The sequence below is a fragment of the Pteropus alecto genome, unplaced genomic scaffold, assembly GCF_000325575.1.
Source record: "Pteropus alecto unplaced genomic scaffold, ASM32557v1 scaffold147, whole genome shotgun sequence".
Lineage (NCBI taxonomy): Eukaryota > Metazoa > Chordata > Mammalia > Chiroptera > Pteropodidae > Pteropus > Pteropus alecto.
In genome coordinates, this window is record NW_006440648.1 from 592,440 (window position 1) to 608,308 (window position 15,869).

General features: G+C 39.6%; 2 protein-coding genes across 2 annotated transcripts in view; one reads left to right on the plus strand and one right to left on the minus strand.

Annotated features, from left to right (window-relative positions):
- Positions 1-948: 948 nt before the first annotated feature.
- Positions 949-1,410, minus strand: LOC102896555 (profilin-1-like). Its single transcript, XM_015593973.1, has one exon. It carries the CDS (start codon positions 1,408-1,410, stop codon positions 949-951), a length of 462 nt encoding a protein of 153 aa, XP_015449459.1.
- A 4,656-nt stretch (positions 1,411-6,066) lies between these two features.
- Positions 6,067-15,869, plus strand: part of MTMR8 (myotubularin related protein 8) — a 142,740-nt gene continuing 132,937 nt past the window's right edge. The window contains exon 1 of the mRNA XM_015593975.2: positions 6,067-6,164. Within this exon, the coding sequence (XP_015449461.2) occupies positions 6,141-6,164 (24 nt within the window). The 5' untranslated portion in view covers positions 6,067-6,140. The remainder of the gene's footprint in view (positions 6,165-15,869) is intronic.

A 15,869-nucleotide genomic window follows, 5' to 3' on the forward strand; every position in this document is an offset into this window, starting at 1 on the left:
CCTGCCCACCAGTGCTTTCCCTGATGGTGACAACAGTGAAGAGATAAATGGTTCAAAGGTGAGATACAAATTGAAAAGGAAAATCTAGCCACAAGCACCCTGGATCACCCACACCCAGCAGAATCCCCACCTAGGAAAATCTCTGTTTTTCTGATAAGCGATTTTATGTATATAGCTAACTCCCCTGGTGGAGCCCCATGCTGGGTTATCCCAAGAGGGAAATACTGAAGTAGAAAATAGGAAGAGGGTGATGCAGTCTTGCTAGACCATCTGCCCCTTAGATAATAATCAAGTTAGGAAACAAAACAAACATGTGTGTGAAAAGTTAAACAAGAACACAGAAAAGTCATCCAAGAAATGTTGGGTAAAATATGATTAAAGGCCAAAAAAGTGACCTAGAGAGTTAATGTTCTGGGAGTTAAATCAGGGATAGCCCACAATATTGAGGCAGGCAGAAAAAGCTTTCTTGAGGAGGAAGTCCTTGAACTGAACCTTGAAGGATGTGGTGATGTTACAAAATTTTAAATTTCCAGAGCTTAAAGGGCCCTTAGAGACATAGCACACTCCTCATTGAACAGATAAGGAAATTGAGTCTCAGAGAGAAAAAGATCTCATAGTAACTCAGGAAAAAGTTGATATTAAAACCAAGATTTTCTAGTTTCTTGTCTACTACTCTCTTCTCTAGGTGCTGAGAAGGGAGGGATGATGTTCTAGGTATAAAAAAGGTCCAGAACCCCAGATGCCTGAACCCTCGATACACAAACACATACAAACACACACATAAACACATACACATACATGCACATACACACACACACACATCCAAACCCCATCTGGGGTCTCCCTTTCTTTTTTCCTCAAGACCATGTTAATTTAGCAGGAGAAACAAATAACACTGAACTCAAATAACACTGAATTCAGGTCAAACACCATTTCCTTTTTATTTAGTTAGAAATGGGCCATGTGCTGATGAATGGTCTCTCTGATGTAACCTGCCATCTCAAAAGCCTTGAGATTGAGAGGCCCTCCTTCTGTTCCTTTTTGTCCCATCACCACAAGGTATACAGACTCGATCTGAACTACTGTCACTGCCTGGCTGCCCCGACTCTGGCCTTTGGTGCGGAGGTCCATGGTGTTATTACCTTCAGTGTATAGGTCATCCCGGATCAACAAGCATTTAGTCCCTGCAAGGGTGACTCCCTGAAGAAATAACTTTTCTCTCCCCTCTTTCGCCAGCAAGATCTGAATTTCTTCCTGGGTCAACTGGAAAAAGTTGCCTTCAGGATAAGAAGCTAACAACCAGGGTGGAGAGTTAGTGATAATTGCTGCATCACAGCACATCCCAGTCTGTAGGAAGAGGGTGATGCAGTCTTGCCAGACCTCTTCACTGATATCCCTTATACACTGCATGATTCACGTAAGCTGTCTCTAAAAGATGAATAAAGTGCTTTCTAGCAAGTTGGTCTTCAGAAGAAATTTGTTGGCAGTTGGCTCAAGATGACTGATAAGCAGAGACTGAAATAAGTTTAAAATGCAGTCTGTTTCTGATGAGCTTTCCCCAGTAGCAAGGTGGAGGAGGTCTTGGTGACTTGGATGAAGTTAGGCCCCAGCTGCCCTCTGCTGTGATTTTTCAAGCTACCTCTAGAGCAGGAGTGATGTCACAAAGGCTCTGTGACTTTTTAAATAGTCATCATCCACCACATCATGGCTGACCTTTGGCCATAGGTTTCTTGAGGCTATATCTCTAGCTAGTGAGATCTATATAGGCAAAGCACACCTATTTACTTCCCTAGGATACCATGGAAAAAACACTAACCCCCAACAGTGGAAAAGCCTTTGAAGTAGAATTCAATAAATGAGTCGGGGGTTTGAATATAAAGCAGGACAGGTGAGATTTACTGCAGAAACTAGTATCTCAGATGTCAACTAATCTTGCTGAAACCTGAGCTCTAGGTATAAAGTCAAAAAGCTCACAGGCTCACCAGTTCACAACTTCTTTGGGGACCACCAAAATAGCCTCAAAATTGTTATCTTGCCTCTGGACTCTTTTCTTCTAGTTTCTCTTCTGCCTACACCAGTTATGAATATAGGGTCATTCATCCTCATCTAATCACTCAGCATTCACTATATACCAAATACTTTTCTAAGTACTGGGATAAAGTAGGGAAGAGAAAAAGTACATATGGAGCTGACATTGTAATGGGAGGAGACAATCAAATAACAAATAGATAATAATAGTATACCTTTCCCTGAAAATATTTTATGAGTCTAATATTTTCTTCCAGATTTTTCCTTTTATTCTCAGGCTTTTTCGATTCCTGTGGGGTCCAATCTGACTTCTGACTCTTCTGCAGCCTTTGACAAATCATTTCCTGTGCCTTAATTTACTCTGAAATGACACCCACTTGCTTTAAGGAGGGAATGTTAGGAGTGTGGATAAAGTTAATGGTGGAGAAAATCTGGGATAACTTTGACAATTTATTTATCTAACAAATATTTATTGAGTACTTACTGTGTGTCAGGTCTGTTGTAAACTTTGGAGATCTGGCAATAAACAAAAAGTCCCTGCCCTCATGAAGCTGGCATCCTAAAGGGGGAGACAAGTACTAAATTACAAAGACATTTATAATATATCAGGTGGTATTGATAATTATGAAGAAAAAAGGTTAAGAGGGTAGAAAATGCTGGGGAGGAGTGGTGGTCATTTTATATTATATGAAGTGCTCAAGTAAGGATTCTATGATATGGTGACATTTGATCAGACACCTGACAGAGATGAGGGGGTAAACATGTGGATATCTGGGGAAAGGGCATTCTAGACACAAGAAACAGCAAGCGAGAGCAATGTGACTTGAGCAGAGAATTAGGTGATAGAAGATGTAGTTAGAGAGGTACTAGGATATCACATGCAGGGTTTCATAGGCTACGATTAAGGGCTTGGCTATTACTCTGAGATGGGGAGCCACTGGAATGTTTTAAGCACAGTAGTGCCATGATTATAGATTCTAGAGTCTAGAAGATGCTATGTAGGGAGGATAGGGACAAAACATGGAGACTAGACTGCACCAATAATCCAGGCAAGATAAACAGAAGCTTGAGCCAGGATACAGCGGTGAGAAGTGGATGGATTCGGAGAACATTTTGAAAGAAGAGCTGATAGGATCTGATGATGAGTCAGGCTTGAGACATTAAGAGAAAGTGCGTGCCTCCAAGGCTTTTGGCCTGAGCTACTGGAAAGATAGAGTTGTCATTTCCTGAGATAAGAAATGGTATAGGAAGAATATATTTGAGGATGCAGGTAGAAATAAAAAGTTCTGTTTCGGATTTGGTAAGTTTGAGATGCCTCTAAAACATCCCAATAGTCATATATAGTAGGCTATTGGATATTATTTAAGTTTAAGAGTTCAGAGGACAAATCAGGACTAGAGATGAAAAATTGAAAGTTGTCTGAAATAAACAGTATTTAAAGGCATGAGACCGTATGACAGAACCCAAGGAATAAGAGTTAATAGAGAAGAGGACTAAGGTCTGAGCCCTGGAAGCATTGTAACATGTAGAAATAGGTAAAATGAGGGATTAACAACAAAGGAGATTGGCAAAGAGAAGTCAGAGAAGTAGGAGAGTAGTGTCCCTGAAGTCGAATGCAAAAAAAACAAAAAAACAAAAAAAACCAAACCTGTATCAAGTGAAAGAGAGTGATCAAATACTTTTGAGAGGTGAAAACTGCCCAATAGATTTTGCAATATGAAAATTACTGTAATCTTGACAAGAACAGTTTGATGGAGTAGTGGGAGCAAAACCTGATATGAGTTGTTTGAAGAGAGAATGAAAGGAGAGGAAAAGAAGTGGGAGGAATGAGTGAATTAAAAAATCTTTGGAGGAGTTTTGCTATAAGGTACAACAGAGAAATTGGAGATGGTAGGTAGGGGACAGTAACGTGGACAAAGGAAAGGTTTTTTTAAAATTGGAAATATTATAGTATGTTTTTGTGCCGATGGAAATGATTTGGTAAAGTGGTAATATTTCATGATAAAGGAAAGAAGGGGCAACTAAGTAGGTGAAGATAGGTGAAATTGAGTGGACGAATGGAGGGGTTGCTTTCGGAAGGCTCAGGAACAGCTGATTCATTGAAGGTAGATTACATAGGTCCACAGGCTGGGCAGCAATCAAATTTTGTTGTGAGAAGATGTGAAAGTTCCTTTCTGATGGCTTCTGTTTTATCAGCAAACTAGGAATCAAGGTAATCATCTGCAAGAGAGAAGGACATGTTTGATAATTGAGTTGAGGAAGAGAAGGCAAACTTGTCATCTTATTGTATATGATACCTGTTTGAATCCTCCCAAGCACCTTATTAGAATGGGTTTACAGATGAGAAAAGTTACACCCAGAGAGGTTATGTAACTTGCCCAGGGTTATTCACCATTAACGAATAGCAGAACTGGAATTTGAACCTGGAGTCCATACCCCTTTTCACTATCCCAAACAGCATCAAAATGAGGTTTTAAGAAATTGAATGTATGGTGGTGGCATTAATAGGGATATAGAAAACTTGAGAAAGAGCAGGTGACAGAGGAGGGAGAATGCAGGGGTAAGGAGGAGGGTGTGAAAGATGAATTTGTTTTTGGCCAAGATGCCTTTAATATGCTAGCAGAAACACTAAAGTGGAAGTCTCAGAGGATAGTGGTTGTTCCAAATTTGAACTCAGAAGAAAGGTCACAGGACTTGAGATGTAAATTTCTGAGTCCTCTACCAGGGGGTAAGAGTTGAACCTGAGAAAGAGATCAAGATTACCAAAGAAAAGAAAACAGGGAGAAGAGGAATGAGGACAAAAGCCAGGTAAATGGCTAAAGAAGGATGAAGAGGAGCTGGGATACAGGCCGTGAGTCTGCTTTATAACAAAGTCCAAAGAAAGAAAGTGTCAAAAAGAAATATGAATCAACAGTGTTAAATGCTGCAAAACAATTAGAGAGTGAGCACTGAGTAGAGCTACTGGATACAGCAATTGGAGTTCAGGATGACTTAAAAGTGCCAAATTGATGGGGGTGGCTAGGGAAGAGTGAGTGTTATGAAGAATTGGAGACAATGGAAAGTGAAGTCTATTCTTTTGAGAGCTTTAGCAGTAAAAGGACTGAAATTCATGGAATGACAATTCCCGGGGTAATTGGGCCATAGATTGAGGGAAGGGCTTTTAGGCTTGGGGAGAAGGCAGAATATGATAGATGAGTAGTTTAACTAGCAAGTGTTATGGACACTCAAGGAAGAGAGAAATCACTTTGTGGGGGAGGTGAGATTGCAAGCCATAACAGCACAATATTAGAGCTAGACATGACCAAAGCAATAGTGGCTAATACTCTATTGTAACATTGGTCACTTAAGGCCCAGAGTGCTGACAGGATTTGCCCAAGGTCACACAGCAAGTTAGTGGCAGTCCTGAGAGTAAAACCCAGGTTTTCCAACTCCTAGACTGTTTCACAAGTCTGATTCAGAGAACACCACTGAGAGACTACACCTATCTGAACCTCATCTGAGATGTGGCCCAGTGGGCCCTTGGTGCTTTTCCCACATTTGTGAAGACAAAAGTTATGAGGCTACTGCCATTGTCCAGGCCTTAATTAGGTTTACACAGTAGACTTGTAAAATAAAGTAGAGGAGAATATGTTTATAAACCATTTCAAAAAATTCTACGGTGACTTTCCCAAGGTCTTACAGCTAGGAAGCTCTTCAGAAGCCCAGTTACCACTAAGGGAGAGTCTATCTCTGCTGGGTGTCATTACTGTTAACATTAAAGAGTAGTGGAATTATATTGGTGCTCAGAATCCTTACTGCATTAAGAAGTGTGAGAAGGGTGTTAGTGCTTGAGTCTGGGACTTAACCTCTGGGCCAAACCTAGTGCTTGAACTACACCAGCTCCCCAGAGAAAAGGGCATTTGCCAGAAAGCAAGATGGTGGGAGCGGCCACAAGCAAAGTGTCGCGATAGGAGCCTTAGTGAGGACCAGGTAACGAGAGTTTGAGCTCGGGCAGGGAGGGCGGGGGCTGGAGCCCTTACTGGACCAGGGGGCGTCGGCGGCGGGCGGCGGGCGACCGGCGGCTGCGGTTGTTGTGAAAGTACTAAAAGCTTCATTTGGCGGGAACTGCAGTCATGGACCACATCACGGTGCCCAAGGTAAGGAGAAGAGTTAGGTGAGGCAGGGAGCCGTGAACTCCCTGTAGGTGCTCAGCTGGGAGTTCAGGTACACTCTTCAAGCTTTCTCAGGGTGCTCTTTGATGCCCCCTTCCTGCGCCAGGACCCGCGTTCTCTCCTTGGTTCACACCCCCTTTCAGCCAAACTGAACTCTACTCCGGACCGGCCTGTGGGCAGCGTTGGCAGCGTTGGCAGCGTAGCGGAGGAACGGTGGTCTGCGTCAACCGTCCCCTCGTGCGACGCTGCCCCTGCACCCGGGGAGCGACTGCCCGGTCCTTCCCTGCCCTGTGCCTTCGATTTCAGCTTCTCCCGGCACCACAGCCATTACTTCACACACCCCATTTTACACACACTTGCCGCACTTGTAGCCGCCTTTCTCGAATACTCCACATGGCATTGCCTCCCGGAGAGTTCCTTTATTCAGCGTTTCCCTGCCCTCCTCTTCGCTCCCTCGACCCCTAACCAGCAGACGGCTGAACAGATGGCTGCCCAGACCACTACCGCCTCCCACGCCCCAGCTCCCCGGCATGCGTGTGTGGGTTTTGGGGGTGACAGCATCTCTCCAGCCCAATCTGGGCTGTGGAAAAAGGAGGATGTGTAGCAGAGGGGACCTGGCTTTACTCAGCCAGGAGAAAAAACCCGGAAGGTGGCATTGCCAGGCCAGTTGGCGCCTGTTTACAGCAGAATCCCAGTTAGATCCGCTTCTACTTTTCAGACCGTACCTTTCCCTCCCCAACGACAGTCCCTTCCCAAATCTACCTCCCTCCTCTCAGTTTTCTTTCTGCCATCCGAGACTGAAGATCAGGAAGAGTTCGCAACTAATCTCTGCTTAATTTTTCCCCCCTGTCAATCATAACAGACGTTGCCCAGGTTAACTGAAGTCTACATAAAAGCCCAGTATGTTGTAATCGAAAGAGCATCGATTTTGAAGCCAGAAACTTGAATTAGAATGCTGGTTCTCCCAACTACTAGCTGATGATTTTGGACAAATTTTTTAACCGCTGTGATCTTTTCCTTCTCTACCAAATGGGGATAATGAAATTTGCTTTGCTCATTTAGGATAGTTGTGAGGACTAAATCAGAGTTTGTGTAGGAAAGCTTCTTTTTAACTAAAAAAGTTTCCTGCCTAGTTGTTGACTTAAGATTATGATGCTGCCTGATGGGCAAAGCAGGAAGTCTAACCTTCAAACCTCTTCTTTCCTGACTCCTTTTTCTTTAGGCCTCCTTCTCTGTTGAAGATAACCACATCCCTTGTAGCATCCAGCCTTACCTTTTTCTTGGTCCTTTCCTTTACAGGTCATGTCATTAGCACCAGTGTCCCTGGCATGGTATAGGAAGGTGGCACCATCAAAGGAATGGGGCTTCTGCTGTCTATCTTCCTCTTCTCCCCACCCATCTAACCCTGGGCCATCCTACTTGCCCAACTCAAAATTAGCTCATCTGAATACTCCCTTTGTTTTTCTTTCGACCTGAGGAAGAGGAGGAGGCAAAACTGCCCTTGTGCTTGAATGTTATAATATTAAAAAATTTAAAATATTAAAATCCTTCTGTTGGGGGATTAAAGCTATAAACTGGTCTAGCTGTATGGTAAGGGAGAAGATACCATTATCTTGCTATAGTTAAATACTCAATGAATTACTATGGCAGGCACTGTGCTAATTGCTTTACATGAAATAGATCTTAAATCCCTACATCTACCTATAAGGGAGGTACTTTTATTATTTCTGTGTTACAGATGAGGAAACAGACCCATAGAGATGAAGTGACTTGCCTAAAAAAGATAAGAGTACTCAGTTTTAAACTGATATGGAGATGAGGCTAGTGCTCAAAAAAAATTTAACTGTCATGGCTGGACTCCATTTGTACTACATAGATGGTATGTAGTACAAATGGAGATGGTGAGTCTTGGAATACAAATTAAAACTCCAAATGAAGACTTAGTTCTTTAACTAAAATTGGTATTTCTTTTGGTGCCTGGCTGGGCTGTCAGAGCCCACAGGTGGTATACTGCCACAAGTCCATTTATTTTATTTTATTATTATAAATTTCTGGAAAGGATTAGGGTTGCACTAATGGCTAAGGATTAACATGGCCTCTCTCTTGTTAACTCACCGTTTCCAAAAAAGGGAGAGACTTCTGTCTTGTCCATCTCAGGATAAAGAGATAACCATGAGCTTCTTATTTATTCTGCATGTCAGGTGCAAAAGTGACTTTTATTTTTGGTTCTTGCTTGAGTCTTTTTGTCAGGAAGAGTTTTTTTTTTAAAACTGTATTGAAATGTAACATACATTTAGAAAAGTTTATAGATAAGTTTATACTCCATGAATATTCACAAACTGCACATACCCATGTAACCAGCACCCACATCAAGAAATAGAACATGACCAGAGGTCACCTCATTCCTCTTCTAGTCAATACCCCTCTCAAGGATAACCGCTATCCTGACTTCTTAACATAAGAGATTAGTTTGCCCTTTTCTTCGTACTTAAAATAAATGGATTCATACATTATATACTCTCGTGTCTGGCTTATTTTGACTAAAATTGTATTTGAAAGATTCATCCATATTATTCCTTATAGATAATTCTTATTGCTGTATAGTATTCCATTTTGTTAACATGCCATGTGTGATTTATCCAGTCTTCTGTTATTGGGGACTTTCAAGTTCTGGCTGTTAAAAATAGAACATTTGGCGGATATACATACATTTACATTTTTGTTAGAATGTACATAGGAGTGGAATTTCTCCATCATAGGACAGGCATACATTAAGCTAGAGTAGACACTACCAATTTTTCACTCTTCCCACCTGTGTGTGAGAGAGGAATTGTCTTTTTAAGTTATAACTTTAGGATTTAACAGTGATTTTTGTACTCTCTCAGGCCTACCCATAAGTTTAGTGACTCTTCTGGCTAAGTCAGAAATTTTTCTTTGTACTTTTCCCTATCCCCATCACTTCTGTGTCAGTTGGCACCTAGAAGTCTTAATTACTTTCCATTCTGGAATGGAACCTTATTTATTAGGAATTTTCAGTTATCATTAAATGAGTTTCAACTGCCTTGGAAATTTACTGTAGTGGTTTAGAGCAGCAGTTTGCAACCTTTTTGGCACCAGGGACTGGTGCTCCTATGAGAAGCTAATGCCTGATCTGAGGTGGAGCTGAGATGGTGATGCTAGCACTGGGGAGTGGTTACAAATGCAGATGAAGCTTTGCTTGCTTGCCCACTGCTCACCTCCTGCTGTGTAGCCGGGTACCTAACAGGTCACGGACCAGTACTGATCTGCGGCCCAGGGATCAGGGACCCTTGGTTTAGAGTGTATGCATTGGAACCAGACTGTCTGAATTCAGATCTCAACTCTGCTACTTAACTTTGTGATCTTAACAAGTATGTAACTTCTCTATGCCTCAGTTTCTTTATCTGTAAAATAGTATTGATAATAATAGTATTTATCTCACAGGGTCGTTATAAGGATTAAATTAGTTAATATTTGTAAAAGTGCTTAGACCAGTGCTTGGTGCATCATAGATGCTTAACTTAGCTACCAATTATCAATCATCATCATCATCACCCTCATCATCATGATTATCATCACCATCATTATTAGTTATTCTTTACAAAACCTCATGTTGGGAGTTGTTAGGGATACATAGCTGTCTTAGATATAGCAACTGCCTTGTAGGGTCTCTAATCAAGTGAAGTGATGATCCAAGAATGAAAGTGAGAACTTTCATAAGAGGGAGCAATGAAATGCTATTGGAGTTTAAAGGCAAATGAGCTCCAGTTGTAGATGAGTGTGGGGAGAATGAAATAAAGAAAGCTTTATGGAAAGTGGCATTTAAACTGAGTCTGAATAATAGGATTTTACTTTCCAAAGATTGAGAAGGTGAGAGGGTGTCACTACCAAGGGAACTGTAAGAGTGTAAGCTAAGGGCAGGTAACTCACTAGGGCAAGGCAGTGAGAGGAACTTTTCAAGGAATTAAGTTGGAGAGAGGTTTTGTAGATTGTAGAGGACCTTGAATGTTAAACTGAGGAATTTGAACTTGGTTCTATAAGTAACAAAGAGCTGCTAAAGCTTTGTTAAGTCTAGTAATGTAGAATATAAATGAAAGGACTTTTAAAAGTAAATGAGGAATGAGAATGTAGTTTCTTTTTGTCATGATAAAAATGTTCTAAAATTATATTCTTATGGTTGTACAACTTTGTAAATTTACTAAAAAAAATCAGTGAATTTTGCATTTAAAACAAGTGAATTTCATGGTATGTACGTTCAACAATCTGCCGGTGAATGAATGAATGAAAGAATGAATTAATAGATCATTTAGTGCTAGTTCAAGCCTCTCATTTCACAAATGTGAAAGCTAGGCCCAGATGGCTAAAGTTTCTTGTCCAAGGTCAAACATCTACCAAGTAACAGAACCAGCACTGTCTTTTTGTCGGTTAGTATGCACGACTGGTTCAGACTATGATAAATTATGTGGAATTATCACTAAAACTAGAGTCAAAATAATTGGAAGTGTCAGGTGGGTATAGAATGCTATTCTGGATAATAATAAGTAATAACACTTTATACTACTTTACCGTTTACAAAGTGCTTTTCAATCCACACTATCTGCTCTCAAGATTACTATTTATATTTAACTTTCCTGAAAGATAATTTTTGGCTTGGCTTCCAGGAAACGAAGAAACAAATTTAATGTTCAGTCATATTAACTACATTAGCTCTTGTACTTAGCATAATTGTTTCCTCTTCCTTTTCATGGCTTTGATTTTCTGTTCTAATAACCTAATCGTAGATCCGTCTTTAATTATAAGCCACCTCAAATTCATTTAGGAAAGAGGCAGGATCAGAATAAATCATGATAAAACTGGGTAAAGTATTTTTTATTGTCAAAGAAATGTGATTTCTAGAGGTGGGGATCGTATTCTCCTTCTAGTTCTCAAAAGTCCAAATTCATTTGGCTTCATTTTGATTCTTTTAGTCTAAGAAATAATGTAATGTAGTGGGAAAAAACAAACATGGACAGAGCTGGGTTTGAATTCTAGATGTATTATTAGCGAGTTCTTGGCTAAATCACTCAAATTCTCTATCATTTTCCTCATTTCTAAAATGGGGATAATATTTACCTCTTGGGACTATGGTAAAGATTAAGATGTAAGATATTGATAAGGGCCTGGCACATGTTGAATGCACCATAACTATATTCCCCTTCTGTTTCCATCAGAGCCAAACAATAGTAGAGATTCTAATATACATTTAGTTCTGGGATATCTGAAGATCAGCCTGTCTCAAAGAGGGATATTTTCCTGAGTATCCAGGAAGGCTCTTGGTACTGCAGTGCAAGGAGAGAGGCTATCCAGGAAGCCCTGGTGGCAGGGGTCTGGCACATTGGCCGTCATTTACTAGGCTTTGGAATCATTTTCCTCACCACCAAAACCTCTTTCTTCAACTTCACTTTGTACTTGGGAAACTCCTACTAAGCCGTGTTCCTAGAAACCACTGGGATTTGTTTTAGGTTAGTGTGTTTTTAGATAGCATTTTGTGGTTTTGTGGTACAATGCTTAAAAGTTTTAGAAAGATTTTTTGATGAGCTCCAGAGACATTTTCATCATTTGAGAAACCCAGGCTGGACAGGGAGTCAGGAGACCTGGGTTTTAGTCCCAGCCTTGATACTGACATGCTGTGTGACCTTAAGTTTCATTTTCCTTGTGGGTAAAATAATAATATCTAACCTTTCTTGAGCAATTACTATGTGCCAGGCACTATTCTAAGTGCTTTTCAGAAATATTTATATATTCATTTAACACTTACAACACTACTATTGCCTTAATTTTAAAGATACAGAAATCAAGACCAAGAAAGCTTGAGCAACGTGCTGAAAACCAGAATGCAAAGCAGACACTCTGAGACTCAAAAGCCTGTTCTCTTAACCCCTGCACTGTACTGCTTCAATAAAATGAGCAGTTGGTATTATACCAGCATTTCCTAAACCTTGTTCCTGAGGACTACTAGTCCCACAAGGTAAATTATTTAAAGAAATAAAAAGGATTCTAAGATGAAATATGTTGATACTATAAACTCTGTAGAGATTCATAGTGAATTTTCACCTATAAAATCTCTGAGAAATTCTGCAATAAAGAAACCTGTTTATATTTGTTCAACCCAGTGTTTTCCTAACCTGACTGCAAAACCGTGTGTGTGTGTGTGTGTGTGTGTGTGTGTGTGTGTGTGTGTGTGTACACCAATTAACATCCTGTGGAACCAGGGTTCTTAGAATATGCTTCAAGAAATGCTAGTGTCAATCTGGAAATTTCATTCTAACTTAAATGCTCTGAGCACATAATGATAGATGTGTGGACTGTGAAATGTAGCATTTCTTTCTGAGTCTCAAATTTCCTTTAATTGGAGGGGTGCTGAAAAATAGAGTGTGAGGAGGCATAATTCATTAACATCCTGTGGAACCAGGGTTCTTAGAATATGCTTCAAGAAATGCTAGTGTCAATCTGGAAATTTCATTCTAACTTAAATGCTCTGAGCACATAATGATAGATGTGTGGACTGTGAAATGTAGCATTTCTTTCTGAGTCTCAAATTTCCTTTAATTGGAGGGGTGCTGAAAAATAGAGTGTGAGGAGGCATAATTCAAGGCATTTTTAACACTTGCTTCAAATGACCTGTACATCTTGACACAGAAGATTTCATTTGCCCTCCACCTTTTCCTTTCCTCCCTCCCACCCTGTTGCATATTTTCTTAGTTACTACTTTAAAGAAGAGATCTAAATCAGAGGTGCTTGTCTTGAAAGTAGGAGAAAACCATTTTGATATGTTCAAGGTGTAGCCGTTGTTTTCATGATGAATGTTCTCTGTTGTCAGAGGTGATGCCACACGGACCAAGGCTTATGTGGGACATGTGTATGGCTGATGGATATCATTACACTGTTGGTTCTCCTGGAGCCAAATGTCTCTTATTTATTTATTTTTGCAGTGTACCCAAGTTATAACCGATAATTGTGGCAAATTAGGTTAGTAAATGGATTCTGAGACCTCTGAGGTACACCTGATTTCCTCCTTCCCTTCCTCCCATCCTGGAATGGAAATGGAAATAAATAAACAAACAACCCCCTCCCCCAACCTAACACCATGTATGGTCTACAGCTTCTCCAAGAGCAAAGATCTTTTAAATGTCAGTGCTCAGTCTACGGACCAGGAGTACAAAACAAAGTGATCAGGTTGCCTCTCTCTGGGAATTAGAGTCTATAGTAATTCGTGATAGTTAAACTTCTTTTCTTTCTTTTTTTCTTTCCTTCTCATTTTTTTTTTTAAATTGATTTTCTGTTTGGATGATCTGTCCATATCCGATAGTGGGGTGTTAGGTCTCATGCAATAATCGTGTTTTGGTCTGTTTCTCCCTTTAGTTCTGTTAGTAATTGCTTTATATATTTCTGGGCTCCCTTTTGGAGTATAGGTATTAATAAGTGTTATATCTTCTTGGTTTATGATTTATTTTATCATTATGAAGTGTCTCTCAGTACCTTTCTTTACTTTTCTTATTTCGAAGTCTATATCATCTGATATTAGTACCTCCGCTCCTGCTTTTCTCTGAATGCCATTTGAGATAATTGAGTATTCTGTTGACTTCTTGAATTCCAAGCTCCAGCTCATTCCTTAGATTTGGAAAATTCTCATGAACTATTTGTCTGAAAATGCTTTCTAATCTCTGCTCCTTTTCCTCACCTTCGATAATGCCCATTATTATGTTTCCTCTCCTGATGGTATCAGCTCGTTCTTGTATTTCTCTTTCATTATTTTTCATTCTTTGGTTTCTCTCTTCTTCCTTCTGATTTATTTCTAGATTTCTGGCTTTGATATCAGTGATACTTTCATCTATTTGGTCGACTCTACTTCCCCAGCTTGTATTTCATTTTTCATCTCTTTCAGTGTTTCTTCATCTCCAGAAGTTCCTTTTGGTTCTTTTTGAGGGTTTCAGTCTGCCTGTTAAAAAACTCATTCTGGTGATGTAGTTGATTTTCAATTCCTGGAATTGTTGATATGAATTATTTTTGGTCTCATTGAAATTAAAAAAAAAATTTTTCCCAGCTTTATTGATATATAATAGACAATTAGTTGCTCATATTTACAATGTACAATTCAATGTTTTTTCAGTTATAGTTGGCATACAATAATGTACCGGTTTCCATTTTATAACGTAGTAATCAGAGATCCACATAACTCGCAAAGTGATCACCCCATTAAATCTAGTACCCTCTTCCCCCTTAAATATTTATTACATTGTTAACTATCTTCCCCATGCTACACTCTACATCTCCATGTCTCTTCTGCAACTATCCATTTGTACCCCTTAATCCCGTTGTCTTTTGTTCCCATCATCCCAACCCCCCCCCACCATCTGGTAGCCCTCAAAATATTCTCTACATCTATTAGTCTATTATTGCTTTTGTTCTTGTTGTTTATTCTTTAGATTCTTCATGTACATGAAATCATGCAATATTTGTCTTTCTCTATCCTTCCCTTTTCATTCAGTGCAGTACTGTTTAGGTCCATCAAGGCAGTATCTTTCTCTATCTCCTTCCTTTTAGTCTGTATGTGTCTTTTAATCTGAAGTGAGCCTCTTGTGGGCATCATATATAGGGGTCTTGTTTTTTTATCCATTTAGTCACTCTATCTTTTGGTTGGAGCACTTAATTCTTTTCCATTTGAAAAACTCATTGATAGAAATGTTGTTATTACCATTCTTTATTCCTGTTTTTGATACATATTTTTTCTTCTTAAAGAAGTCTCTTTAACATTTCCTGTAATACTAGCTTGGTGATGAGAAATTGTTTAGATTATTTTTTCTGGGAACCTCTTTATCTGTCCTTTCACTCTAAATGATAGCTTTGCTGGATAAAGTATTCTTGGTTGTAGATCCTGGGTTTTCATCATTTTGAATATTTTGTGCCAAGCCTTTCTGTCCTGCAAAGTTTCTTTTGAGAAACTGGCTGCCAGTCTTATGGGAGCTCCCTTGTAGGTAACTAATTGATATTCTCTTGCTGCTTTTAAGATTCTTTCTTTATATTTAACCTTTGGCATTTTAATTATGATGTGTCTTGCTATGGGCTTCTTTGGGTTCATTTCTGGGGAGCTTCCTGGGGTTCTATGTATATTTCCTTCACCAGGTTAGGAAAGTTTTGCATCATTATTTCTTCAAATATATATTCCACTTCTTGCTCTCCTTCTTCAGGTACCCCTATAACACAGATGTTGTTACTCTTAATTTTGTCCTATAGGATTCTTAAATTATTATTAAATTCTTGGTTACTTTTTTCTTTCCATTTTGATTGGGTGTCCTTGGCTTCCCCATCCTCTATGTCAGTGTTTCGATCCTCTTCTTCCTCCACTCTATTGATTCCCTTTAATATACTCTTCATCTCAGATAATGTATTCTTCATTTCTGACTAGTTTACTTTTATAATTTCCATTTCCATTTTTATATATTTTTATCTCTTTGTTAAAGGTCCCATGAGTTCATCTAAGCTTCCTTCAGTTTTGTCGAGCATCTTTATAACCAGTATTTTGAACTCTGTATTTATTAGATTGCTTGACTCCATTATTTCTGGATCTCTGTTCTGTTCTCTCATATGGTTTCTGCTTCTTTGTCTTCCCTTTTTGGCTGCCTTTCTATGGAT

Coding starts and splice junctions, on each gene's coding strand:
- LOC102896555 (XM_015593973.1), bottom strand. CDS start 1,410: ATGCAGTGTATAAGGGATATCAGTGAAGAGGTCTGGCAAGACTGCATC.